The 27,681-nt window shown below is 44.9% G+C and overlaps 1 protein-coding gene across 13 annotated transcripts in view; it reads left to right on the top strand.

The window, feature by feature from the left end:
* The first annotated feature begins 641 nt into the window (after positions 1 to 641).
* Positions 642 to 27,681, top strand: part of PTPRT (protein tyrosine phosphatase receptor type T) — a 1,037,422-nt gene continuing 1,010,382 nt past the window's right edge. For all 13 annotated transcript variants that reach the window (XM_077873195.1, XM_077873196.1, XM_077873193.1 and 10 more), the window contains exon 1: positions 642 to 758. In XM_077873195.1, the coding sequence (XP_077729321.1) occupies positions 671 to 758 (88 nt within the window). In that variant the 5' untranslated portion in view covers positions 642 to 670. The remainder of the gene's footprint in view (positions 759 to 27,681) is intronic.

The raw sequence follows: 27,681 nt of genomic DNA, 5'->3' as shown, positions 1-27,681 counted from the left end.
CCCCAACCCCAAGTGGAGCCGGCTGCTCCCTCCCTTCTGCTCGCCCACCTGCCCCCCACTCACCTGTTCTCCCACTCCGAGTTCACGCGGCTGCTCCCTCTCCCTCGCCTCCCCCCACCGCCTCCAGTACCTGCGCCCCAGCCGGGCAGACGGTGCCTGGCGGCGCGGGGCGGGGCGGGGAGGGGAGGCCGGGACCCCGGGGCGCGGGGGGGGCGCGGGGGGGCCGCGGGGGGGCGGGGAGGGGCGGCGTGGGGCGCGCGGCCGAGCCAGCCTCCGGGGACCGGGCGGGCGGGCGCGGGGTGCGCGGGGTGCGCGGGGCGCGGGGCGCGGGCGTGCGCGCGAGGGTGTGTGCGCGGCCCGGGCGGAGCGCCGGGCGGGCGGCGGCGGCGGCGGCGGCGGCGGCGGCGGCGGCGTTAGGACTCGGGGGACGCCGCCCCCCGCCCCCGCCCCCCGCGTCCCGCCCCCGCCCAGCCGCCCGCCTCAGTTCGCGCCGCGCCTCGGCTCCGAGCGCAGCGGCGCCGGCTCCGGGAGCGCCGCCGAGCCCTGCGAGCGGCCGCGCCGGCGATGCGGGGCCGCCCCGCGCCCGCCCCAGTCCCGGCCCCGGCCCCGGCCCCGGCCCCGGCCCCGGCCCCCGCGGGAAGGGGCTGAGCCGCCCGCCGCCGCCGCCCGGATGGCGAGCCTCGCCGCGCTCGCCCTCTGCCTGCTCCTGCGGCTGCAGCTGCCGCCGCTGCCCGGCGCCCGGGCTCAGAGCGCCGCAGGTGAGTGCGCCCCCCGCGCCCCCCCCGCGCTCCCCCCGCGCCCCCGCCGCGCCCCCCGGGCCCCCGCGCCCCCCGCGCCCCCGCGCCCCCGGGGAGAAAGTTGTGCGGGCTCGCGGGGGGCGCGCCCCAGGCCCGGAGCCGAGCCCCCGCGCCCCGCGCCCCGCGCCCCGCCAAGTTCCCCGCCCGACTTTCCCGCGCCGGCCCCGGGCTGGAGTAACTTTCGCGGCTGTTGCGAGCGGCCGGCTGCACCCGCCGCCTCCCACTTGTCGGAATCCGTCCCCGAGCGTTCGCGGCCGCGAGGCGATCCCGCGGCTCCCGCGGCTCCCGGGGGGTCTGGCCGCCCGCAGGCCGGGGCAGCCGGGGCGGCGCCTTCGCCTCTCCCCGGGGGGACACGGCAAAACCCCACACTTCGCCCCAAACACGCCGCGCCCCTCGGCCAGCCCCGAGGCAAGCCGCTGGAGGCACCGTCGGGGTGTTGGCGTTGACGACTGACACAGCGCTGCCTCCGTCCTGCCCGTGGTGCTTAGCCGGAGTAGATGGACGCCCTCGTTGAGGCCCTTCGGGCGCAGTGGCTTCCACCTGCGAGCCCGCTTGCTTCCGGAAAGTTTGGGGTGCGGGGGGCTCCTCTTTGGGTTTGACGACAGGAACGAGGGGAGCAGAGTTGGGGGGGCTAGTGTGCTCCTGATGGCGAGTGGGCTCGCCCAGGGGGCCACCACCCTCCTGGCTCAGCACCTCTCCCCCCGCCCCGCGGGCAGCTTCCAGCCCCGAGCCCCCAAAGAGCAGGGCGGCAGGTGGAGGGAGAGAAGGGGCGCGCAGGTACGCTTCAAGTTCAGAATCACCTTGAAGTTTCTTAGCGCCGGCGGGCCTCGGTGTGACCGCGCTGGGGGAAGGTCGCTGGGCTCACGGGGACAGGCGGAGATGAACCAGGGACGTTTAGGAAAAGAGGAGTGTCCGATTGCTAAGGAACAGCGGTGCCCGTATATTAACAGGAAGAAGCAAAGAAGAGGCGGGGGGGGGGGTGGTGGTGGTAAAAAAAAAGGGAAACGCAAACCCCCACAAGCTGCGGGAGAGTGTAACCTCTCCACACAGGCTGCTTTGGAGGTCAGGAACCGCCGGAGCGACATCCCAGTGGAGACGCAGTGGACTCTCTCTCTCTCTTGCGCCATTCCGGGACGGGAACCCGATATGGGACTTGGAGAAGGGGGACAGCCTGCTTCTGTGGCTGGGAAGTTAGGTGACGAGGACACCTCTTTGGAGGTGTGTGAAACTGGAAAGGTGGGGTTAGCAGGTGAGAGAGGACGGGCTGGCCCAACACCGTGCCGGAGACGGCGTGCGGTTCTTGTTCGCATTTAGGGTCCGTATCAGGTGTGCCAGAGAGGATGCTGGCTGGGGCCAGCCCTGGGCACAAAATTTTTTACTTTCCTCCAAGGCCTGGCCGGCCTGCCACACCCTAACAGTACTCACGTCCCCGCGGAGGAACCAAACCAAACCAAACCCCACCACCACCACCACCACCCCGACCTCCCCGGTGTCAAAAATACTCGGGCGCGGCTCTTGGGCAGCGCGTTTAGGGGAAAGCCCCGCCGGGCTGGGGAAGCTGCCCGATGCAGACAGCGCGCCGCGTGCGCTGCCCCCGCCAGGTGGCGCTCGCCCACAACTGTTAAAATGCAAATCTAGTCCCTTTCATCTCAGGAATAGAACTTCTTTTCAAATTTTAAATGAGTAATGTGTTTATTCAGCAGCCTTTTGTTAAAACATTTAGAGAAGTGTGAGGAGCAAGCACCTTTTCTTTGTTTGCTCTTTGGAACACGCGGGAAAGAAAAGCCATCCAGGAGCACGGTTTGGGAGGAAATCTACTGTAGCGGAGGCTCCATCTGGATGTTTCTTTTGGTTCTACCTGAGTCGAGTGGCTTCTGCAAACCCACTACAGCATATACTTAGCAAGTGACTGCGTTTCTTCCAGGGGCTCTCCTTAAACGTGTGAGATTAGCTTGTGTGGGAGACCGCCTCATTCATTGGTAAAACGGGGGATTTTCTGCATATATCTATTTTCTCCTTTTTGGTTTAATGCTAACATTTTAGAACATTTAAATTAGATTTTTTTTTTTTTTGCAGGTTTCTTCACAAACATCCACATTTGTAGATGCAGGAATTCTGCAAATGTTGACTTTTTAAAACGAACTTATCATCTTACTTTATTTCTAAATGCCGAAATTGTTGGAATCCAAATCTAGTACAGATAGGAGAATATCTTGGTTCTTCTTTAAAGTATGATTTTCTCTAAAGTCTCTTATTTAAAACTTTTGGCAAGTCTGGATAAATGACATTTTAAAACTCAGGGGTGTGCTCTCTGTATTCTTTTAATCTGAAAATTCCCAGTCTTACAAGCGCTTTCAATTTGTAAGCTTGCATCTAGGACACAGGATGATATGTTTTGCTGTAACGTGTTGCTCACCGTGTCCGAAAGTCGGTGGCGAGAGCTTGTCATCAAAAGGCAGTTTCCTTCTTCCTACTCTGTGTTTCATGAGCCAGGATGATGTTTGTAAGAAATGATAGTAAAAAAGCATTTGAAATCAACGTGGTGAGAGTGTGGCAAAACGTCCCTGGGGATGGGGTAGGAGAGAAACAACCAAACCAACAGATAAAGAGATAACTAGTCCGTTTACCAGCGGACTTCAGCATCTGTACATGGAGAGCAAAAATGGATCGTAGAGGGGATCGACTTGAGAGAGCAGTTGTTAGCAATGCAGTCATTTAACTCGATACTCGTTGCCAGTTCTGTCTGGGGGACTGCTAGCAGTACAGTCAGATTTTATTTTCTCTCCTGGATTGCTTGATTTCTTTCCTAATAAAAGAATAATTAATGTGCAGACCTGGCTTGGATTCCTTCTCAGCAACACTCACAAACACATTCACGATGAAAGCAGACCATTTTCTTGGGTAAAAACCCACTGCCTTTCTCCTGTGTTGAGTTTCTTCGTGCTGGTCCCTCACACGACACTCGCAGCCTCCTGGCTGCCAGCTGTGACGGCATCCGGCATCCGTGGTAGTGTGTAACTGTCACCTTTCAGAGCCATGATCACAGGACAAGTACAGCATCGTTCCTTTAAGCACGGGATACTCCCATGACTCTCTGACAGCATGTTGCTGTGGAAACAAGAGCAATGGCATGTAGGCGGTGGGTCCTTCATAAATATTTATTGGCGATGATGAAGAGATAGTAGAGTCTGTGGCAACTATGATGGGGGCCTGGGGAGTTTAACTCCAGAGGCAGCCTGACTTAAGGAACCCAATAAAGAGCTTCGGAGTCTGATGCCCTCGGTTTGAATCCCACTCTGCCTCTTTCCAGCTGTGCCAGCTTGGGAAAGTCATTTACCTTCTCCAGCCCGCAGGTTCTCATCTGTAAAGTGAGGATGATTGTAGCTGCCTCATTGGATTTTGTGAAGAAAGATGTATGCAGAGTGAGTCGTTGGCAGGTGCACGATAGTGCTTTATCCTAAAGGGGATCCTGGTCTGCTATTTGCCTTGGCATTGACGTGTGGACACAGGTCAAATGGGCATTGACGTTAAGCTCAGTTATGAGTGGAAAATTAGATGGCTGGGTTTTTGTGATGATTTTTGGTTTTTCTTGGGGTTGAGGGTGGGGGGTGCAGTTGATTCTCTGCAACTGCTATTATTTTATTTATTTTCAGAGAGGAGAAGGGCAGTGGGAGAGGGAGAGAGAATCTTAAGCAGGTTCCACACCCAGTGCGGGGCTGGACTCAGGTCTCCATCTCACGACCCTGAGATCATGACCTGAGCTGAAATCAAAAGTCAGACTCTTGACCGACTGAGCTACTCAGCCACCCTTGCAACTGCTTTTAGAAAGAGATTTAGTACGAAATAGCTGACACTGATACATTTGGCCATTCAAGAGTTCAGATAGGGAGTGTTTAGTTTTAAGCACACTTTACCTTCTAAATAAGAACTGATAAAAACCCAGATGGTTGCACATTGTAACAGGAAAGTATTTGGGAAGACCTCTCCCCTCCTACCCCCTCCCTTACACACTCTTCCTTGCCTCTGGGCTCTGTCCCCTGCTCCATTTCCATCTCTTTCTAAACCAGAAATCCAGCGCTTGGTCTCCTGGGGCAGTGGGAGGATGGAAGATGTTCCGTGTGCTTGATAAACAAGCAAAGAATAAGTAAACATGTAGAGAGGGCCATGGCATTCCAATAAATAAAAAAAGCTATGAGGTTATTGAAAACAAACCATGTCCGACAAGTGTAATAGCATTTGCAAGCACATTACAGGATTGGGGCTAGAAGGCAACACCATGTAGATATTAGAAAACAAAGTATCTCATGAAATCTTATAAAATGGATTCAAATTGTTTGGGAAAGGAAGAAAATCATAGCTTTAAAAAGATAGATTCATAACAATCAGATGCAGTGGTGATTGATGGTGTTGTGTCTGGTTGGGCCAGGGTGGCAAGTTGGGGTCATGGGATTTAGCATTTGATGGAGTCTTGCTGGACGCTCTTATTTGCCTGAGTGATGGGGAAATGAAGTTATTAATGCCATTTATTTATTATTGGGAAGAGTTGTAGGCTCTAAAGATGATACATAGGGACCCAAGGAGTATCCTAGGCATATATCCTGAGGGACCTTATGGAGTCCCTTCTAGGAGTCAACTGTGAAAAAGGGAATTTTGGGAAATTGGGAAAATGTGTCAAAAGGGCAGTATGATGAAAAAAATCCCAAAATGTCAGTGTTATTTCCCTTGGCCCACCCCAGTTATCTACACAGGCAAGAGCTCCTTAGAAGCCTTACTCACCACCAGACTGGTGGGTAACTAATAAACTGAAATAACTAATAAATTGAAATCCACAGTGTTACAGACTTAATTTTTTTTCACACTGGAGTCAGGCTGCTGAAGAATGACACACACACACACACACACACACACACACAGAGCCACTGGTGCATGAGGGGAACAGCTCTGAAGTCTTTTCAATTTCTTGAATATTCAGCTTACATTTTTTATTTGATGCTGGAGGGAATAAAAAATGGTGATGTCAGTTTGGCAGTTTCCTTAGAAAGTTAAACGTACACGTACTATAGGACCCAGCAAGTCCACTTCTAGGAATGTATCCCACAAAATGAAAACGTGCATCTACACAAAGATACATATGTGAACGTTCATAGCAGTGTAACTCAGAGAAGACCCCAAAACTGGGAATAAGTGAGATATCCATCACCTGAGAATCCATCTAATGGAATGCTACTAGCAATAAAGTGGAATGAACTATTGATATATGTTACAACATTGATGAACCTCAAAAAACATACTAGGCAAAAGAAGCCCGATGCAAAAGACTAGGTATTACATGAAATATTCAGAAAAGACAAATCTATAGACACAGAAAGAAGATCAATGGCTGCCTGGGGCTGGTGGTGCAAACAAGGATTTATAGCAAGCGGGCACAGGAGAATATGTTGGAATGATGGAAAGATTTAAAAACTGGAAGAAGGTGATGGTTGTACAACTCTACAAATCCTGGCTCCCTGGATATGAACTTGATAAATTGTTACTTTGCTATTCTGAACCTTTATTTCTGCATCTGTAAAGTGGGCACACCAATTCTTCTCTCACTGCTGCAAGGGCCAACAGTAACTTCTGTACATTGTCAAGCTAGGTGCCCAGCACAAAACACGCATTACTATTACTTACCCCTTGCCAGTCTCTTAAATAGTTTTTCTGCATGACTTATTTGCAAGGCATTATTTTTGTTTTTTTTTCTTCTCTTTTAGACTCTTTAGATTGAATTAAATCAACAAGCTAACACGTCTTTCCTTTCATCAGTTTGGCAAAAACGAAAAAGTTTAAGACTATCAAGTTTTGACAAGGATCTGAGCAATTAGATGGCTTTGTTTGTTGTTGAGTAGTGAATATGGAAACAGCTTTTTTCGGGTGCTAATATTATTAAAATTGAAGATGTGAATAGCTTGTACGTGGAGTATTTTGGTAGGGTATGGATTGGTGGCAGCGGGGCGGGGCGGGGAGAGAATAGACCATTCATTCATTTTTCTTTCTCTTAAGCCAAGGATGTAGAAATTTAACAGAAGAGTAGACACTTCTCTGTATCAGGAGCAGATGCAATGTGTTTTTGCTCCTTTAGTTTTCTAACGGGGTGAACAGCTGCAAGAGTGAGAAAACAACTTCGTACCTGTGTTTTTTCTGCCTGTATTGGGGGCTGCCATCCGCACCCAGGAGAACTGCACACTGGTAGGCCATATGCTGCTCTTCAAAAGATGTTTACTAACTTCAAACTTTTCTGAAACCCCTGTTCCAGAGGATGAAGCTACGCTATCCCCCACATTCCCACCTCTAGCTTCCTAGAACTCTCGGGAGCACGTTTCCTCTCAGATCACCTGAATTTTGCTTTATTCCTTTTTTTTTTAATCCCAGTGATTCTGAAACTAATCATGAGATCACAAAGCCAGTTTTCTTGTCCTCCCCAAATCTCATGGTGGGGCGTTATGTATTCATTCTTTCAGAGTCATGCGTTTGTCTCTTCGGAACTAAGCATGAATTAATTGATTCATGTCAGTGAGAACCTTTTAAAGAGTGCTTAATATTTGATCATCAGGAATGAGTGGCATTGGATGGTCTGGACTTGCTCTAATTGTAATTATGACTTTTGATTTTGATGCTCTTATGATCATGGGTTAGTGTCAAAGGAGCCTCTTCAAACCAGATCCTTCTTGAGTACTTTCAGATGTCTTTGAGAATGTCCTTATTTTTTTGTGGCAAGGATCCTCAGGCTCACCTCTAGGTTTTTCTGTCCCAAACATGCAGTCAGTTATTTTTTTATTTTAAAGATCTGTGGTTCCTTTTTGTGGAGACATCAGAATCTGAGTTTTATTGGGATGCTGGAAGAGAACAGAATAAAACAGGGATGGGTGGTAATGTTAGGATAGACAGAGAAAGATACTTTGAACAGCATGAGTTTATGACTGCTTATCTCTTTGATTTTTTAAGGGTGATTTCAGCATGAGAACTTACTGATCTGATTAAAAATAATTTTGTCACTGTTATGGTGTGTACTTAGAGTATAGCCTAAAAGTTGATGCCACTGCTTCTCTTTTTCTTAGGCATCTTGGAATTGGCCTCTAAGTGCTGCATCCACATGAATTCACCTGTTAGTGTTTCTTGGGTACCAACTTTGTGAAAAGAAAAAGAAATCGCAATATCACTCTTAGGGAACTATGTTAGTTATCTATTGCTCTGTAACAAGTCATATACCCGAACTTAGTGGCTTTCTTCCCTCACCGTTTTTTTGAGTCAGGAACCTGGGTGTGGCACACAGCTGGGTTCTCTGGCTTGGGTCTCTCAACAGGCTGCAAACAGGGTGTTGGCTGGGGCTGCCATCAACTCAGCTGGAATGGAAAAGGCTCTGCTTGCAGCCTCACTCACATGTTTTTGAGAGGATTCAGCTCCTCACAGGCTGTTGGAGTGAGTGAGTGACTCAATTCCTAGGAAACTGTTGGTTAGCGGCTGCCCTGGCTTCCTTGCCATATGAGTCCCACTATCAAAACATGGTAGCTGGCTCCATCAGAGCAAGCAATCGAGAGGGCAGCAGAGAGCTTGGGCAAGACAAAAGTCAGTCTTTTGTAACCTAATTTTGGAAGTGAAGTGACATCCATCACTTTTGCCAGCCTCTATGTGTCCAAAATAAGTCACTAGGTCTAGCTTCCTCACAAAGGGAGGGAGTCAGATACAGGCTGGAAGGAAGTGGGGATGGTCAGGACCTGTTTCAGGAGCTGCCTACCGCATGAGCCTCACAAAATAGTTGTAAGAGTAGGAAGCCTTGTATCTTGGAGAAAAATACAAATATAATTTTTAAAGCAAGTGCAAATCTTTTAATTCTTTTTATTATTTTAGGAATCAGTGTTCGTTTAGGGTCAAGCTTTTGTTCTTTAAAGGCCTTCGGATAGGGAGATTTATTGTCTCTGAATTGACTTGGCCCAAATCTTAAAAAAAAAAAAAAGTTAATTAGAAGCATCAGAAAGTAAAAATTAATGTGGAGACCCATCAGAAAACTTTTCAAACTTTAAAAGTTGAAGTACTGTCATGTTTCTACAAGACTATAAACCTCTCACACTAGTATCTAGGTTCCACAAGAACCATTTAATGGAAAACACCAATAGATTAGGGCTATAATTTAGCTGAAAGTTAATATTTTTGTCACCTTTAGATATCCCAATTTTAAAAATTTGTACCTATTTTAGACCTTTTTTGACCTATTTCCAGAGAGTTTTTGTTACTTAAACACTGAGAATTTACTAAGTTACAGTGATTTAAAGGTTTAATGTAAATATACAGATTATTATATAGATCAAAACAAGTCCACCTGTACTCGGAGCTTTGACTGCTGTTGTAATAGTACAGCATTACAGAAGAAATTCAGTCACAGTATTTTTTCAAGGTAGCCATGGTTTGGAACCATGGGATCTTCCAGTGAAGGATGGTTTTTGTCAAAAATCAAAGTGGGCTGACTAGACGTTGGACTTCCTGCTCCGGGAATTTCTCTGATTTCACAGATTACCTGTTGGCGTGGCAGGTGGGAGTGGTGGTGCCAAGGCCTCTATTGTGTTTGCCGAGGCAGCATCTGTAGTTAGGCAGGAGGGTCACTGGTTTCCTTGGACTCATTTCCACGAGGTGACCTTGGGGGCGGAGGAAGCTAAGACGCTTTGAGCTGCCCTTTGTCCCCTTGGGGAATATATTTGTCTCTCCAGCACTTTCAGGGGCTTGGATTTTTGAGTACATTCTCATGTGTTATCTGTCATCTTCAGTTCTGCTGACTCAGGCTGTGCAGAGTTGGGTGCTAGGCAGTCCCCTGGTATGAGGGAGGTGGGGGCTTAATTTCCCTGGGTGGGGGTCTAGGTCAGGGCTCCTGATTGTGTTTCTGTGGAACCTGCATAGCTGCATCTATGGGCAGGGTCACAGACCTTGGGCTGTTCCACTGTGCCAGTGCTGATTTCACAGTCATTTCCATGTCCACCCTTCTCTCCTGTTTCCAAATCTGGACCACCTGCTGTTTTCACTGCTGTTTTTCTGTTCAGTTATTCTTTTCTGTGCTGACTGTTATCCACATACCATCTCTTAACCTGTTGCATTGTATATGTGTGTGTGTGTATGTATATCTTTTAAAAATATTTTATTTATTTGAGAGGGAGAGGGAGCATGAGTGGGGGGTAGAGGGAGGGAGAGAAGGAGATTCTCTACTGAGCAGGGAGCCTGACTTGGGGCTTGATCCCAGAACCCTGTGATTGTGACCTGAGCTGAAGGCAGATGCTTAACTGACTGAGCAACCCAGGCACCCCCATTTTTTTATCATTTGCTATCAGGAACGTCTGTGTTGGGGTGGAGGGAATGGTTTTTGGCTTAGAAAGTTAAGAAACCAAGATTTAAGCCAAGGTTCTAACTTGTCTCAAACCAGGGATGGGGTAGGGCAGGGTGGGAGGACTGATCAGTTGTATTCAGAAGCTGGGAGCACTGCCAGCCTCTTTCCTTTATCCCATCTGGTTTAGGATGGTTATCTTCCTCTAAACAGCATTGTCTGGAACAAAGCAGAGGCCAGCTCTCCAATACTTGGGTTGTATTGTCTTGAGGCCATTTAAATTAGTTTTATGGAGGGACTGTGCAGCCTCTTGAAAAAGAGGAAACTTAGCAGTTTTCAGATTCTGTGATGCTCAGCTCAAACATATAAGCCCCTTAGCCGCACCCAGGCACCGTGCTATCATTGCTTTAAACACAAGTCCAAAAAAACTTTTTTGGGGGTATGCCTATCAATGCAAATTTCCTATATAAATTAAGCCTTTTAAATTTTCTGCACAGAGGGTGTGTGTTCCAAGTAGAACATTAGTTCTGGGACTGGAGCCTCTGAATGTCACTTTTGGTGGAGTATAGTTAACCTGAACAAATTCTAGAGTTCCAAGATATGACTCTTATACACATATTTTATTTTATTTTTTAAAATATTTTATTCATGAGAGACACACAGAGGCAGAGACATAGAGGGAGAAGCAGGTTCCCTGCGGGGAGCCTGATGCAGGACTTGATCCTAGGACCCTGAGATCATGCCCTGAGCTGAAGGCAGACACTCAAAACACTAAGCCACCCAGGCGCCCCGTACACATATTTTAAAACAGAGTTTTAGTGAACTTAGGACTACTCCCCTCATTGGTCACTTTTTTAAGTGAGGGTTGATGAAGTCAGCTTTCTTATCTTTATCTCTTCCCACACGTAACACATTTAGCATACATTTGAATTCACTTGTGTGCAAAAGCATATTGTCATTGTTTTTACCTGAGAATTGGCTTAGCAAGTACTGAAGCATTTTTCCGTTCCATTCCCATTTCCTCTTACCTCCAAAACCTCAGCAGCTCTCATTTGTCTCTGGAAAGCTGCTGCCTGCTTTTTCCACCTGGAGTTCCTTGGGTCCTTGGTGCCTGCCCTATGCCATGTTACCTAATTGGGGGACTGTTCTTTGCGATCCGTAGGCTTTGGCTCAAACTTCAGATGTTTCCATCTTTTGGGGTTTTAACTCCCTTTGGAGATCCTTAGTCCTAGCCACTGTTTTGGGTCACATAGAAGATTCCAGGAGTTATGCTGTGAGCCCTCTTTTATTTATGTCAGGTCCAAATGGTTGGAGGCAGAAGAACAGTTGGGGAATGAATCCTTTTTGACTGAACTTTGTCACAAAAATTCTTATGTTTCAGCCATGTTTTTACTTATTGTCTTCTACTTTGACATTTCTGATCTCTGACAAAATTTGACCAAGATGGTGAGCTCTTCATTGCCTGTCCCTCTTCTGACACCGATGGCATAATTTCAGATGGATTATGGATTATCCAGCAGAGACTTGATATGTGCTCCTAAACTTCGATAAGTTCCCGATTTATCTAGCTAGAGACATAGGTATCATGGAAATGAGTTGACTACACAGAGGGGAGGTGGGCCTAGTATATGTTGACTTTTTCTGGCTTCTCAGTTCCCCAGTGGGGTTCAAGGTTACCAGTGACATCTTCAACATTGGTAGAATCCTGCTTATACACAGAAACAGCCCTATTTTTTGCTGTGTCACTGCCCTTTTATATCAGCATCTTGAAAGATCTTATACTAAAAATATGAGTATTAAAAGAATATTTGCAACTCTTATTAGGCTTTTCTGGTTCATGAAGCAAGTTTAGCACCTGCAAGGCTACATCCTCCTCTGTTGGAAGAAAAAAGAACCAGTTTCTTAAATACAACAATCAAATATTATATTAATAATCAAACTGTGCATGTTTATTTTAGTATAAAATACAGAATGGAAGGCTACACTCTGTATAGAAGAGGTATGCGGAGAAATGGAGCTGAAGTGGTAGATGAAGGGCATTTTGACTTTATCTGTAATGTTCTATTTCCTTTGGTAAGAGGAACACACTTTAAGAAAATTTGTTAAAATCAGTTGGTAATTCTTGATAGAGAAGAGCATAGGTGTTAGTTACACTTCTCTTTGTAATATTTCTGCATTTAGATTATTTCCTTCAAAAGTGATCCCCTTGGAATTTAAGATTTGTCAGTAAAGTGCAGATGATAAGGATTTTAAACATATGTGTTACTTCTTTCAATCATTCTTTCATAACAGATTTAGGTATTGTTTTCTATATGGAATGCTTTCTTTCCAAGTCTGTAATTAGGATTCCTGTGGGGAATTCTAAGACCCCTGCATCTGGTTAGAAAGAGAGAAGTTGAGAATTGTGTTGCAGAAACAGAGAAACATTTGAGCATGAGTGATTGGGCCCCAATGGAGGGGGCCTTATTAGGCATCTGTGCCTTTCCCCTTGCTACACCCCTTTTCTCTCCTGGTACCCCCTGGAGAAATAACACAGATTCTCCCCTGGGACAACCTTTATCCCTGGGTTTGTCTGGGGCCCCAGAAAGGCACATTTGAGATAAAGAAATCATGTTGCACAATCTTACCAGTGTTAGGAGGTGCTGTGAACCTGGGCACAGTTTTACTATTTGTGAAATGACCAGGCGGTGTCTGTGTTTTTTAAGTTCCATTGTCTGAGTTTAGGATTTTCATTTTTTCCCCTGATGATCAAATCATTTGAGATCTTTGATGGAGTTTACATATTATAAAAATTTACCCCTTCCTGATCAGTTTTATTATTTAACACCATTCTTTTTTTTTTTTTTTAAGATTTTATCCATTTATTCATGAGAGAGAGAGAGAGAGAGAGAGTCAGAATCAGAGTCAGATACACAGGCAGAGGGAGAAGCAGGCTCCATGCAGGGAGCCCGATGCGGAGCCCGATCCTGGGACTCCAGGATCACGCCCTGGGCCGAAGGCAGGCGCCAAACCACTGAGCCACCCAGGGATCCCCAACACCATTCATTTTGAACATGTTCAAAAGGAATATATATTTGGAGTCCCTAGGTCTAGAAGGTGAAACAAACAGAATAATTTGCCAGGATTATTCATTTCAAACGGCAGCTGCATTAGAACAGTCTGGATTAGAATAAGGCAGAAGGAATTTTCATTCCCCTGTGATGAAGATTTCTAAACCCTGAAGAGTGTACAGAGGAGAGGAGCATTTGGTCCATGTTGGAATGGAAAGCAGAAAATACAAGGAGATGACAAGTAATTTGGTGAGATGATGGATGATAGGGGAATAATAATAGGGAAACAGATTCTAAAGTTATGAAAATCATAGGTGCACTGGGGTATGTCTGCAGAGCAGAAGGATTCAGACTAAACGCCAGGGGAATCAATGCAGGAGAGGAAATGTCTACCAAGTAGCAAACACTAACACTATTGTATGCTTTAAATACTTAAAATGAGCCAGACATTTTTCAAAGGCTTTACTCATTGTCCATTATAGAATCTTCATAACAATCTAATGATATGGGTTCAGTTATCATCAAAAATGAAGAACAGAGTAGTTACATAGCAAGGCCAAGATCCTCCAGTTAACTAGTAGTAGAGTCAGGACTTGAACCCAAGTCATTTGAGGCTGGAATCTGTGTTTCTAGCCAAGACAATCTGTGGAATGTTAGATTTTTATGACAGTAAAAGTTATGGGAGAGAGGGGCTGTCTTCCTAAGAAAGAAGCTTCATCTCTTTCCCAAATAAGTCTTAATCATCCTGGTCTTGAAAGAAGGTAATTCATAGGGGAGGACCCTCACGTGTCCTCAAACAAAAGTTGAGCTCCTAGAAATGGCTGCCGCTGGTTTGACGTTGGGAACTTAGCAGCTGAAGGTGCCATACTCCCAGAAACTCAGATAGGATGAGGGCTTCATCTCAGACTATGGGCTTTGGACCTCTGGGTCTCCAGCAAACAAAGCATTTTAGAAAAACACTTTTTGACCGGACATGGTTTATTGGGATCATTTAACCCATAGGGTAGCCAACCTGTAGACCTAAGGGAGGTGATTATTATTCCAGTCTTATAAATAAGTAACTGAAGCTGAAGCCATCAGGTGGAACTGCCTTTGAATCTGTAGGATGTATCAGGTGTTAAATGTCACAGATTCTGCTGCAAAAATCTCTGATTCTAAAATATAGGGCCTGTGTAATTTCCCCAAAGCACCAAATACCTCTCCAATGACTTTTTCATTGTGTGCCCTACAATAAAGAATGTGCTCTAGTGATTACAGTTTTCAGCTTGGTCCCTAAAATGACCTTTTGGTAGTTCTTGGTTATCTTTCTCATGAAATCAGGTCTGGTATAGCTGGACTCTCCTGCTTTGTCATGACAGAAACCATAGCAGTTAAAAGTGCAGGCTCTGATCTCAGACTGTGTGGATTAAAGTCAATGCTGTTTTTACTTACAAACTGTATGACCTTGAGCAAGTTATTTGAGCCCTCTGAGCCTCAATTTTATCATCTGTGAAATGAGGCTAATAACAGTGACTTGCCTGTAGCAAGGTTCTGAAAAATCAATGAAGTGATGTATGTAAAAAAGCTTAGTATGGGGCCAGGCTCATAGTGCTGTTGGTGCTGTTGCTGGAGCAGTATTGCTGGAGCTTGTTGGAATACAAGTGTACATAGCTTGGGTGACCAGTTTTCCTGGTTTGTCCAGGGTGGAGGTATTTCCCAGGGTATGGGACCCACAGTGCTAGAAGTAGGAGTGTAACAGGTATACCAGGATGAATTGCTTTACTCTAATGTCTACTGTAGGCTCTGCTCAGAGTGATCTCATTGCCTTTGCTATGCAGATTCCTGCAAATTGCATGTACAACTCACATTTATGTAGCAAAATAGATGATCTGATATTTGACCTGTGTTTTATAGATGTTGGTGTGGGAAGATGTAGAATAGTTTTGTCATTTCTGAAACTATCATCACTAGAGAAGCTATCTGGGGTCTGGTGGTATATTCCTCTGGATTCTGCCAGAAAACAGAATTCAAATTTAATGTGTCAAGAAACTTTAATGAAGGAACTATTTATGGGGCAGGATTGGGGTTAAAGGACCCCACAAGGGATGCTAAGACATCTTGAGGCTCAGAACAGCAGGAGGCCGTTAGTACCCTTTAATTTAGAAAGGGGTAAGGAGAAGGAATTGCATTAATGGAGTCCTTCTTTGTACTGCTCTGAATTCCAGGAGGCTGGATGACCTTGACTCCTTTGCCCTCTGGTTTCTGATTGAGTTTAACAGAAGAGGAACAGGGATCCCTGGGTGGCGCAACGGTTTAGCGCCTGCCTTTGGCCCAGGGCGCGATCCTGGAGACCCGGGATCGAATCCCATGTCGGGCTCCCGGTGCATGGAGCCTGCTTCTCCCTCTGCCTGTGTCTCTGCCTCTCTCTCTCTCTCTCTCTGTGTGACTATCATAAATAAAAACAAAACAAAACAAAAAAACAAAAAAACAAAAACAGAAGAGGAACACTGAGAAGAGGTTGTCAGAGTAGAGAGAGAAGAATTGGGGTATTTATATTTAACCTGCTTCCTCTCTACTTCACCACTTTCTCGTGTGATTGTATTCCTCCACAGTGATAGTTCTCCAAGTGTGGTCCCTGGACCAGCAGCATCACCATACCTGGGAACTTCTTGTAAATACAAAATCTTGAGACTCACCCTAGACCTACCAGATCATAAATTTTGGGGGTGGGGCTTAGCCATCTGTGGTCCAACAGGCCTGCTAGGTGATTCTGATACATGTGAGAATTTGAGAATTACTGGTGTTGAGATCAAAGATGCACCATGAATCTCTTGTGGGACCTTTGGCTTGTTAAATCCTCTCTCTGGTTGGAGGCTACTTTCCATACAAGCCAAATGGGAGGGAGCTTTGCTCTCTCTATTCTCTTAAAGGTATATTTCTTGTTTACTTAGGTGTTTATTTTCTGAATTTTTTTCTACTAGAATTTAAGCTCCATGAGGATAGGGATTTTATTTTGTTCACTGTTGGTTTCCTGTGCTCAGCATAATACCTGTACATAGTTGGTGCTCACTGAATGTTGGTGAGTGAATGGATATTAAGTGATTTCTAAGATCACTTCCAGCATTTTTACTCTTGATTTGAAGATTCTGTGTTCTCTATTATATAACAATGGCTGGTTTACCTTAAATCTGTCAATCTGAAATTGAACCAGTACCTCTATCTTTTGTAAAAATCATTTCATCAACAATAATTGATGAATTAAGGAAAGAATAACTTAAGCACCCTCTGTGTCAGGGACCATGGCACATGCATTTTGTCACACATAATCCCATTTCATTGTTTTAAAAGATTTATGTATGTATGTATGTATGTATGTATGTATGTATGTATGTATGTATTTAGAGAGCAGAGGGAGGGGCAGAGGGAGAGAAAGAATCTCAAGCAGACTGTGCACTGAGGACAGAGCCTGACACAGGGCTCTATGCAGATCTTGATCTCATAACCCTGCAACCACAACTTGAGCTGAAATCAAGAGTCAGATGCTCAACCAACTGAGCCACCCAGGCACCCCTCCTTTTACTCTTGGTGAAGTCTCTGAACTTGGATCACTAAAAAGGAATGCTGTGCTAGTGAGGTCATGTAACATAGCCATAGTTGCACAGCTATTTGCTGCCCACTCCCGGGTTTTCACTGAGTTGTATTCACTTCTAGGCCAATATTGTTTCAATTTCAAAGCTAAATCTGCAAGATCCAGAAGAATCTATTGAATTGCAAAGATTGATTACATCAAAAAAGAATAGTTTGCGTTGAAAGATATTTTATCTTGGGTCACTCAACACGTTGGAAAGAGAATAGGCATGAAAGTCAGACCTGAATTGAAATCCTGGCTCTTGCCTCTTACTGGCTGTACGTCCTTGGGCAAATTATTGTACCTTTCTGAGCCCAGATTCCCCATATGTCGATGGAAAATAATTCTACCAGCTTGACAAGGGGGTTGTGATCATTTGACATGATGCATGTAAAATACCTGGTAGGCAATAATAGCAATGGTGGTTTCTGAGAATTTTTTGAGAGTTGGTAATTTATTTATTTATTTATTTATTTTTATTAAATATTTTTTATTTATTTATTTATGATAGTCACAGAGAGAGAGAGAGAGAGAGAGAGAGAGAGAGGCAGAGACACAGGCAGAGGGAGAAGCAGGCTCCATGCACCGGGAGCCCGACGTGGGATTCGATCCCGGGTCTCCAGGATCGCGCCCTGGGCCAAAGGCAGGCGCCAAACCGCTGCGCCACCCAGGGATCCCCGAGAGTTGGTAATTTATATACGAATCATGATAAGTCTCAATTTGATGGGTGGATTTTAGAGTTTATTGCTCTTCATTTGGAAAAACTGATAATGTGACTTGAATTCCCAATAATCCCTGGAGATATTTTCATTCCCATCTGGACTAGCTATAGGGTCAGACTGCCTGGGATTCCTGGTTGTCCTGTTATTAGCTGTATACCCTTGGGCAAATTAGTTAATTCTCTAAACCTTAAATTTCTTTATCAGAAAATGGGGATGATTTTGCCTATCTCATGAGATTGTTGGGAGCATCACGTGAAGTAACATATGTAAAGTGGTGAATCAATAGTGTGAACATTATTATTGTGGTTAAGTGGGAATTTCTTCTGCATATCAAATATGTCCACAGTTTCATTATTGTTGAATATTACACATGTAGGAAAACATCTATGCATGTATGTTGGCACCAAGCGAGGTATTATCTAGAAACTGAATGGTAACTATATACCAGACATTGTGTAAAAACTCGTTTCTTCTCCTGAATCCTATTGTTTAGATGGCACACCTTCTAGTGTGTTGTGACTATCCTAGAAAGAAGCCAAAGAGCCTCTGGGCCACCAAATGGATGTTAAATCCACACAAAACTTTTGTCCTTACTCCAAGGGAGAGCCCCCGGACTCTCCTCCCCATAGTTCTTATTTTACATATAGTTCTAACAAGTTTGTATTTGATTTCTGAGCCCAGAGGGTTGAGAAGGAAGGAGATTGGCTACTTCTGGGAGGCATGCTCTCAGTGGTGGTAAATAAAAGGGAGTGATGGATGGCCTGATTGCTGGAGAAGGGGAGGAGAACTATATAATAAGCAGCAATGATGTCTTAAGTAAACTCAGGAGCTGGAGCTGCTGAGCACATGGGCAGGGGATACTCCACTCCTCTGAAGGCCTCCAAAACCCCACCTCATTGCTGAAGGTGTAGTGGCAGCCATGACAATTAAGATGTCAGGAGAAAAAAAAAAAACAGATGTGAATTCAGGATACAATAACTGATCTTTTTAAGGGATAACCTTCAGTTATAAGGAAGGCTAATTTTAAAAAAATCTTGGTGATTCTATTTTTATAATGCTTTATATAGTGTGTTCAAGCATGTCACTCCATTTCCATCCTTGTTCTTAATAAATGCTACCACTTCTTTGCACACAGGAGGCTGAATCTTAGATGTGTTGAAGGGCCAAACCAGGGCCACAGCAGTACAGAGGGCTGGGGCAAGACACTAAACCTGCTTTTCAGGTTTTGAAAATCTGGGATGCATACCATGGCCCCATTGTATCACATAAATGGGAAGTGAAATTTGTGGGACATTTTTAATGGCTTTGAAGACACACCTCTTGAGGTGTCTGCTCTAGTATTTAGCATGATGTCTTCCAGCTAAAGAACCCTGGATTTACTTACTTGGAACAGTAAGTTGAATTAAAGAGAAAACCTTAGGCAACTAGAAAGCTCTGTTACAACAGCAAGTTTTCTTAGGAGCAGCTTGAATGAAGGTGTAGTGGAAGGGGAGGAGCGGGAAGGAGGAAATGTGTAAAGAGGAGTACAGGTAAAAGGAAGGGAGAGGGGAGAGGGCTTAGAATAGCATTCAGAGGACAGTTGTGGGTCAGGGCAATGATGTTTCCTTGGAGAAGTGTGCCTCTTTTCTCCTTTCTCTGGCTCCTTTGATTTTGCTTGACCTGACTCCTCTCAGGCAGCAAGTTTACAGCCTAAGGCTCTTTGTTAAAAATAACTTATTTGCCAAGAGAAATTCATCCTAGCATGGGAAAAATTGATGTGGAATAGAGATTTTGATAACAAATAATGAGGCAGTAGCCATCGAAGGATAGCCCACCTCTGGCTTCCCCGTGATGCCTGTTGTGTCCAGATGGTCTGGGGTGGCCCGTGGTTTACAGTCATCTAACTGCACTCCTGGTATGAGACAGGCCAGGCCAAGTGCTGTTATGCCTTCCTACTAGACCCAGAGATGGCCATGCCAGGGTTTGATTTTTCCTCTTTGTCACTTGCATCAAAGAGGAAGATTTGGCAAATGATGTCCTTTTGTTGGAGGAAAGGGATCGAGATTGGTTTAATATAGTGGTTCTTTGAAAGAAATCAATGTCTAATCTACTCTTTTAAATGTGTGAAAGCATAGCAAAATGCAGCTGGAGGTATGTGGAGAGCTGACAGCATGTGAATTCTGGATTAGGATGAAGTTCAAATTGAAGTGGACCCTGTTAGTTAACCGTTGCTACATGAAAAATGACCACAAAGTCAGCTGCTTACTAAAACACTTAAGCCACTGAAAAATGTTTATTATCTCACAGTTTTTCTGGTTCAGGAGTCTAGGCACAGCTGAGCTGTGTCCTTTGGCTTGGGGTTTCTCACGAGACTGCAGTCCACATGTCCCCCCTGGCTGTGGTCTCATCTGAAGGTATGACTGGGGAGGGATCTGTTTCTAAGCTCACATAGTTGTTGGGAGCATTCAGTTTCTTGGAGGCTGCCAGACTGAAGGCCTTAGTTACCTGTGGGCTGGTGGCCAGAGGCCACTGTCAGTTCCTTGCTTTCATGGGCCTCTCCAGCACAATGTCTTGGTTCATCTCCCCAGCAAGGGAGAGAGTTGGCTAGTAAGACAGAGGGCACAAGCTTATGTAGCCTTATCACAGAAATGGCATCCTGTCATCATTACCATATTCTTATTAGAAGCTAACCACTAGTCCAGCTCATACTCAAGAGGAGGGGTTAATTACATAAGGGCACGAATACTAGGAGGTGAGGTTCACTGACCACCACCTTTGATTCTACTTGCCACAGATCCATTATCTCAAAACCTCTTTTTTTGTGTATTCTTCAGAGCCTTGCCATAAAAGGCTTTGCTTCTGTGGGTGTGGGAGGGCTTGAAATTTAATTAAGAGACTGAAAGAAGTAGATGGAAAATTCCGATTAGATTTGATCTGGTTACTTATTTACCTTGATTGACTTATCCAGTGTCTTTTGGAGGGCTTGAAATACATGAATTCCTTTTACTCTCAATAACCCTGAGAAGTAAGCAGATGAGGAATCAGGATTGAGAAGCAAACTAGAGTCTTGTTCATGCTCATAAGGGTCAAGAGCTCTTGGATTTTTAAGAGGGCAGAGGGCATCAAGAGTGAAGGCTTTGTTGGAGTTGACCAACATGGGGGCACTTCCTCTCTGCAGGGGCAGAGTTAGCTGTGGCTGGGCTGCTTGGCTCAGCTGAATGTTAAGACATCAAGTGTAGTCTGTGACTCTATATGAAGTCAGGCGAGGCTCCGGAGAGGATGTTGGGAGTCAGGATTTGGGAAGGGCATTCAGAGAAAAACAGGAAATCCTAAAACGGCCAAGTCCCTTGACAGCCTTACCTTTCATATAAGTTAGAACTGAGGCAGGAGGAAGCTGCACTTTTTGTCATCATTTGTCATGCCTCCAATTTTGAATTTGGACTTTATGAAACCAGTTGAAACCGTTGTATTCTGATATCTGCCAACCATGAGGCCAGTTTTTCTCTCCTACCACCTTTGCACAGCTGTGATTGATTTTTTTATCCAGTTTTCTCTTACATTATAAAAGTGAATGGAAAATGGAAATGGGAAAATACTGGTACTTAACGGTAACACATTTGAGGCAAAGATGGAGCCTGTTAGATGTACAGATAGTGTCGACTATTTAGCTTCAATTCGTTACTGGTCAGATGGTTTCAGTTGTGAAAGGAAATGAAAGGAAGGAACATGCATAAACTGCTGGAAATGCATCCTCCAACATCGTGTCTCTGAGGCCATGTTCAGTGATGAGGGAAAATGGGGAAATCTTTATTATTATGGATTGAGAATTCATTTTTAAAGGAAAAAAAAACCCATCAGTGACTCAAATAGAAATCAACAGATCCGTAGAGCTTTGGATAGGAAGATGGTTTGCTCCAGACTCCTTCATCAAGAGGATGATGTTTGCTTCCCTCCTGACAGATTTTTCAAGGAAGTTGATGACACCATCAGAATTGCCACACACCTGCCAAAGTAATTATTTAAAAGCATAAATCAGACCATGTACCTCCTCTCTGACCACTTCACTTGCACTTAGAATAAATAAAACACCCAACTATTGTTTCTTTCCTATAAAGATTAGGCAAAATATAAAGCCTTGCCGCCTGTGTGTTTGTGCAGTCTGTGAACTAAGAATGGTTTTTCCATCTTTAAATGGTTGATAACAAGATTGCATGAACTCAAAATTAAAAGATTGCATGAAACTCAAAATTTAAAAATTGCATGGAACTCAAAAGATTGTACAAAACTCAAAATTAAAAGATTGCATGAAATTAAAATTTCAGTACCCATAAAAGAGGTGATTCTGGAATGTATTCTTGTGGATTTGTTTGCAGATTGTCTGGCTGCTTTCAAACTATGGTGGTGGAGTTCAGTAGTTGCAATATAAACTCTATGCCCTGCAAAGGCTAATAAAGTAATAATGGTTTGCTTCTTTATGGAAAAGGTTTGTGGACTCCAGCACTAGCCACTTTGGCCTTCTTTTCCCTTCTGCAAGAGCCAAAACCTGTGCCCACCTCAGGGCCTTTGCTCTTGCTCTGTTCAGTACTTGGGATGCTCCTTTACAACCTCTGCTCAAATATCACTCTTTCACTTTCAGTCCATATTAGCTCAAGTATGGTGATAACGTTAATAGCATCAACTACCCAAGGTATTTCTTTGCCCATTACTTTGTTTTTCCCACTTGAATGTAAGCTCTTGGAGGGAGCAGTTCTGTCTTGCTCACCATCTCGAAAGTCTCTGGCACATACTGGGTGCTCTATAACTGTTTGTTGACAAGGCTGCTTAAATGAATGGAAATTGGTGCTGAATCTCTAGCTTGATCCTCTGCTACATACATCCTTCTTCTCCACAGCAAACTCATTTTCTCCTTCGTACAGATCGTCATTTTCACTAAGCTGAGATAATTAGAATGTAAGATAAGATATCACAAAATTAAATTTATTGTTTGTAATTTATTTTTTAACATTTTAAATAAACCTGAATAGTCAAAAGTACATTGTATGACACTCAAGGAATAAGAAAATGAAACATTTATACCATAATTAACATTTCATAATTTTAAAAAATTCTCTCCCCAGAGACACCCTCCTTTATTCTACCTTTTTTCTTTTTTTCTTTTTTTTTTTTTTTTTAAGAGAGAGAGAGTGTGTGTGTGTGCGTGTGCATGGGGGCAGAGGAAAAGGGAGAGAAAAAGTCTTTAACAGGTTCCATGCCCAGTGTGGACCCTGACGTGGGGCTCAATCCTAGGACACCGGGGTCATGGCCTAAGCAGAAATCAAGAGTTATATGCTTATCTGACTGAGCTACCCAGGCGTCTCTCCTCTATTCCACTCATACAGCATGTAAAGTTCTGTATATTCCAAATGTCGAAGTTCCCATTTGCAATTTATCTTTAGGAACACATTTTCTAAAAGAGAAGCAAAGGAACAAATGTATTTATCCCTGCTTCTCTCCCCATCCTTTTTGTACATCCTCAAGGACACACAGGTGAGGTAGATGTGCTGTGGGTGGATGTCAGTGGGTGGCTTTTCCCCAGAGGACACTGGTGTAGTGCAGGAACCACAGAACCATCCATATAACTTGTAAGAACTGGCTATGCCTTACATATACAGCCTGTTCTTTACCTTAACGGTGCACAGCATGGACCACGCCAACATTTAGATGTACTCAAGGGCAAATGTGATTTATGTTGTGGAGTAGAATGTCAAAAAGCGAGCACTGTGTCCATCTCAGTGTTGACCACAGATGTTTATTTTGGAGACTCAAAGGCTGCTAAAGGTGAAGGCTGCTGTTTCACAGCAAATCTTGGTAGGCATGGTTGCAGTTCCAAGCAGAGCATCCTCATTGCTGTCAAAGATCAGTCTCTGTTCTTTCCCTTTCCAGTTCTTCTGGTCCATCAGGGCTCGCCAAGTTCCTTCTCTGGGTCAGCCACTGGAGCTAGCCCAGTAGGAGTGATAGGAAGGAGCCCTCCTGTCCTCAAGATGCTCACTGTCTGGTTTGGGGAGACAGATGGGCACATGGTAGGTGTAAGACACTGTTGCAAGGGGCAGCCTGGGGGACAGCTCACTTGACTGGAGCCAGGGATGGGTTCTGGCAGGCAGTGATGCTTAGCTATGGAGTTGTGAGCCTGGGGAGGGCACGGGAGAGCTGCCCTGGCTGAGCAAATGCTCAGCAGGTCATTATGAAAAGCTGAGCCCTGTGATGTGATTGGAGCCACTGGGAAGCCAAACTGGTGTGTGGGAGGAGAGAGATGAAGGGAAGAGGCAGCCCCAGACCGGATCTGAAGGCTTGACTCCTTGCTGCCTCCAGAGTCAAGGACCATGGAGACCTCTGCCTGCAGGAGGCAATGTTAGATTTGCCAGGGATCACTGAAATCGTTTTGGGCATTGCCAGTCGTGTTGCTTCAGGGACTCAGAGGAGGAAGGACAGCACAGAATAGCTTTTGCTCCTGCAGAAAGCTGTTACAGTTCTTGCTTTTTGTGCGATTGTTAACAGAACAGGGCTTTGGAGCCAGATACTCCCTTTGCCATTATATTTCTGACCCTGGAAAGTTACTCAGTCTAGCTCTGCTATAGTTTTATCATCTGTTAAAAGGGCATTACTATAAAACCTACCTCGTAGGGTTGTTCTGAGGATTAAATACATTCATACATATATTAAGCACATAGTAAGCACATATTTAATGCTACCTATTACTATTGTTATTATTTAATTTATGGCTCTCTCAATCCAACAAATGGTATGCTGTGAAAAGCCTAACTTTTGCCATCAAGTGTCAGGTGTGGAATAAAATTGAGTAAGAGGTAGCAGTTTCAGTATATGTTTTGTTGTCTTTTGTTTTATCGAGCAACCCCCCCCCCCAAAATGTGCACGATGCTTGTTTAATTACATCTTCCTGCTTCCTGCCCTCCAGTTTCAAATGCAGGAATCACCATATTAGCATGGTAATGTCGCAATAATAATCTACTGAGTCTATGTAAATAAGGAACATCTGTGCAATATTTATGACCCATAAAACACAGTTATACTCTAAAATGTTGTTCTAATCCCAAGTAGGTCATTGTGATGGAGCCATGATCAGAGGACCCTCCTGGGGCCCTCTGCTCTGTTCACCGAGGTCTGTGCCAGCCAGCCCAGATGGGAACGGGCAGTGCCACATGGCAGTTGGCGAAAATTAGGCTCCAGAGGGTTTTTTTGCCCATCAGAGCAAAAAATGAGTTGTCTTTTTGCATGAGAAATGGACTAAAGGTGCTTTTTATCAGGAACAGCCAGCTTTCAGTTGTGTGCAGAGGTTTAGACACTTTCTGGACAATGCAGGAGACATTTTAAATCCCAGCTTGGTTTTCTGACATGCAGTACGTTTGTGTTGCATTTGTTGCCATTTTTGCTTGGGTGTCTGGGAAACTCAGTCACATTTGCAGCCCGATATTAGGTCACGTAAGGAGTCACAGTGGATGATTTCTATAATACCTGTATTTCCCTTTGGTCTTGATTTTACGGATGTTCTAGTTTCCTTATATCCTCATTGGATTGTATGTGGGTTTTTTTTTTTTTTTTATAAGCTAACTTCTAAATTCTTTTTTTTTATAATAAATTTTAACTTCTAAATTCTTTAATGGATATGTCACGGTAATGGTAACTTTAAGGTCTTTTTCCTTGCCATTTGCTATGTTCTTAAAGTCTCCAACTCATTTACATGATTGGCTTAGAAAAACATAATCAATCAGAAAAATCTACCCAAGTCCAGTTCAGCATATACAGGGTTTGGCAAACCTTTTCTTCAAAGGGTCAGTATGTAAATGAATGAGGATGGCTGTGTTCCAATAAAACTTTATTTACAAAATAGGCAGCTGGCCTGCAGGTCATGATTTTCTGATCCCTGCATTAGTATAATACACAAAGAGAAAATTTACTAGTCACCAGTGTCCACCTTGAGGAATTGTCATCACAAGATGATGCTCCAATGAAACCACCATTGGGCCAAGAAGTAGAACCAGGGTCTTAAAGTCTACTCATACCTCTTCCCATGTATTCTACTCATATCTCTTGTTATACTCCAGAGATAAGCAGTGTCTTGTAAATATCATGAAATCTGTATTTCATTAAATCCTGCACATGAAAACATAGATTTTTTAAAAAACTGTTCTTGAGAGGCAGACTTGATACATGGATACGCGTGGGCTAATGCTCAGCGTTCCTGTTGACTGGCTTTATTATCATGATCCAATTATTAGCCCTTTGAGCTTCAGTCCTTTGATCTGTGAAATGGGGATGTTGATGCTTATTTCAGGGGGTGCATGAGCAATCAATCAGATGCCATCCTTGAGGTCCTTAATGCAGTCCTATAGTATACAGAAACTACCTATTTTTATTTTTTCATCAATAAAGCAATGGCCACATTCATGTTGCCGAGGCCTGCATTAGATACAGCAAGGTGCCACTCTCTGGGGCTATTGCTAATTCTAATAGAGAATAATTATTAATTAAGCAGACTTACTTGTGTGTCAGTAACCAAGCCTGGTCGGTCAGCCTCAAGTGCGGTCAACTTCTTTCAAATTTATTCTGGCTGTTGGATGCCTCCGTGAGGCCTCTGTTGGCATTCAGTTTTCCCAGAACACCAAACAAATAGCCGTTGTGGGGGTTTCCTGGCATGGAGACCTCTCTGCTCATTGGTATTCTGGTGGTTGGTTGCTCACACATGAACACTTGTCTCCTGGGCCCAAGGCCGGCTCCGCTGTATGGGCTGGTGGGTTGCACCGGGCAGGCCTGCTTCCTGCGGGTGCCCTTGCTAGATTGGTCCCTCTGGGGGGTGGAGTGGGGAGGATGGGTTGGCCCCCTTGGGTCAGCTTGCCAGTGTTTCTGCCAGCAGCCCAGCAGTGTACCCGTGAAGGGTTACCAACAATTCCGTCTTTACCACTTTGCTTTGGAGCTGGGCGGTGGGGATGTGGTGGGTGCCATGAAAGGCAGCAACAGAAGTGAAACATACCTTGGGGATGTCAATTGCTGCAGTCGTTCTCAAAGCACCTCCCTTTCCTCCATCCAGAAAGGCGTCTTTAGATCATTATTGGTGTCGTAGAGCACGTTTTAGGGAAGGAGTGCTCTGCAACCCCAGAGCAATGCCATAAAACCGAAAGTGCCCTCTGAAAGGGCCTCAGTGGCTTGCAAGGAAGCCAGCTTTTCCCTTTATGTGTGAAAGGGGGTAATGAAAAGAAGAAACAGAGAGGAAGCTGATAGGTAAAAAACAGAGGCTCAGAGGCCTTGGGTGAGACAGAGCCATATTAGAGATAATGCCACAGTGGATGCCAAGGTGTGCCCCGCCCCACAGGCAGTACCGCCCCCCCGGGGGGGGGGGCCCAGGGACTGACAGGAGTTGAAGTATCACCCTCAGGCAGGACAACCTGTAGTCATGTTGTCCTACCCTGGATCCCAGAGCACCCCTGTGGGATTAGGTACCAGTTGCCCACGCTGGTCACTTGCTTGATAACCCCCATGTATTGGCTTCTTTCCTTCCATTTCTCACTTTTCTTCTCCTAAACCAATGTTTCCTAGGATCACTTTCCAAATAAATTATTTGTTCTCCAATCCTGGCCTCGAGAACTGCTTCTGGGGGAATCCATGCTAAGTCCAACGCTAATAATAATAATAATAATAATAACAGTAACAACATGATAATGATTGCTGATATTTATTGAGCAATTCCTATGTCCCAGGTGCTGTGCTAAGCTTAGGTGGATTTTGTCACTAACCACTCACTAACAAACCGATGAGGTAGTATTACTGTTTCCCATGCAAGGGAATGGAGGTTCAGAGATGTTGATTGGCTTGTTTAAAGTCACACACCTAAAGAGTCACATCTTTAACAGAGCCAGGATTGCTCTTCTAGGTTTTCTGACTCTGTGTCCTGTGCTCTCCCCAACTAGCTGCCTGTTTTTACACTGGTTGTCCCTGGTAATACTTGAACTGTCACGGGATGGAATTGTTTCAGGAGGTGCTCATACCCCTGGGTGTACCTTGCTGCTATGACTGCTTGGGCCCTGTCATATTGCCTGGAGTCTGGCAATACTTTCTGGGGTCATAAGCTTTAATGGGAGCATGGATAGGATGGAGGAGACAAAACATTACCATATAATTCTTCCTGCTT

The sequence above is a fragment of the Canis aureus genome, chromosome 26 (assembly GCF_053574225.1).
Source record: "Canis aureus isolate CA01 chromosome 26, VMU_Caureus_v.1.0, whole genome shotgun sequence".
NCBI classification, from domain to species: Eukaryota; Metazoa; Chordata; class Mammalia; order Carnivora; family Canidae; genus Canis; species Canis aureus.
Note: the sequence above shows the minus strand (reverse complement) of the source record. Positions and strands in the feature narration are given on the sequence as shown.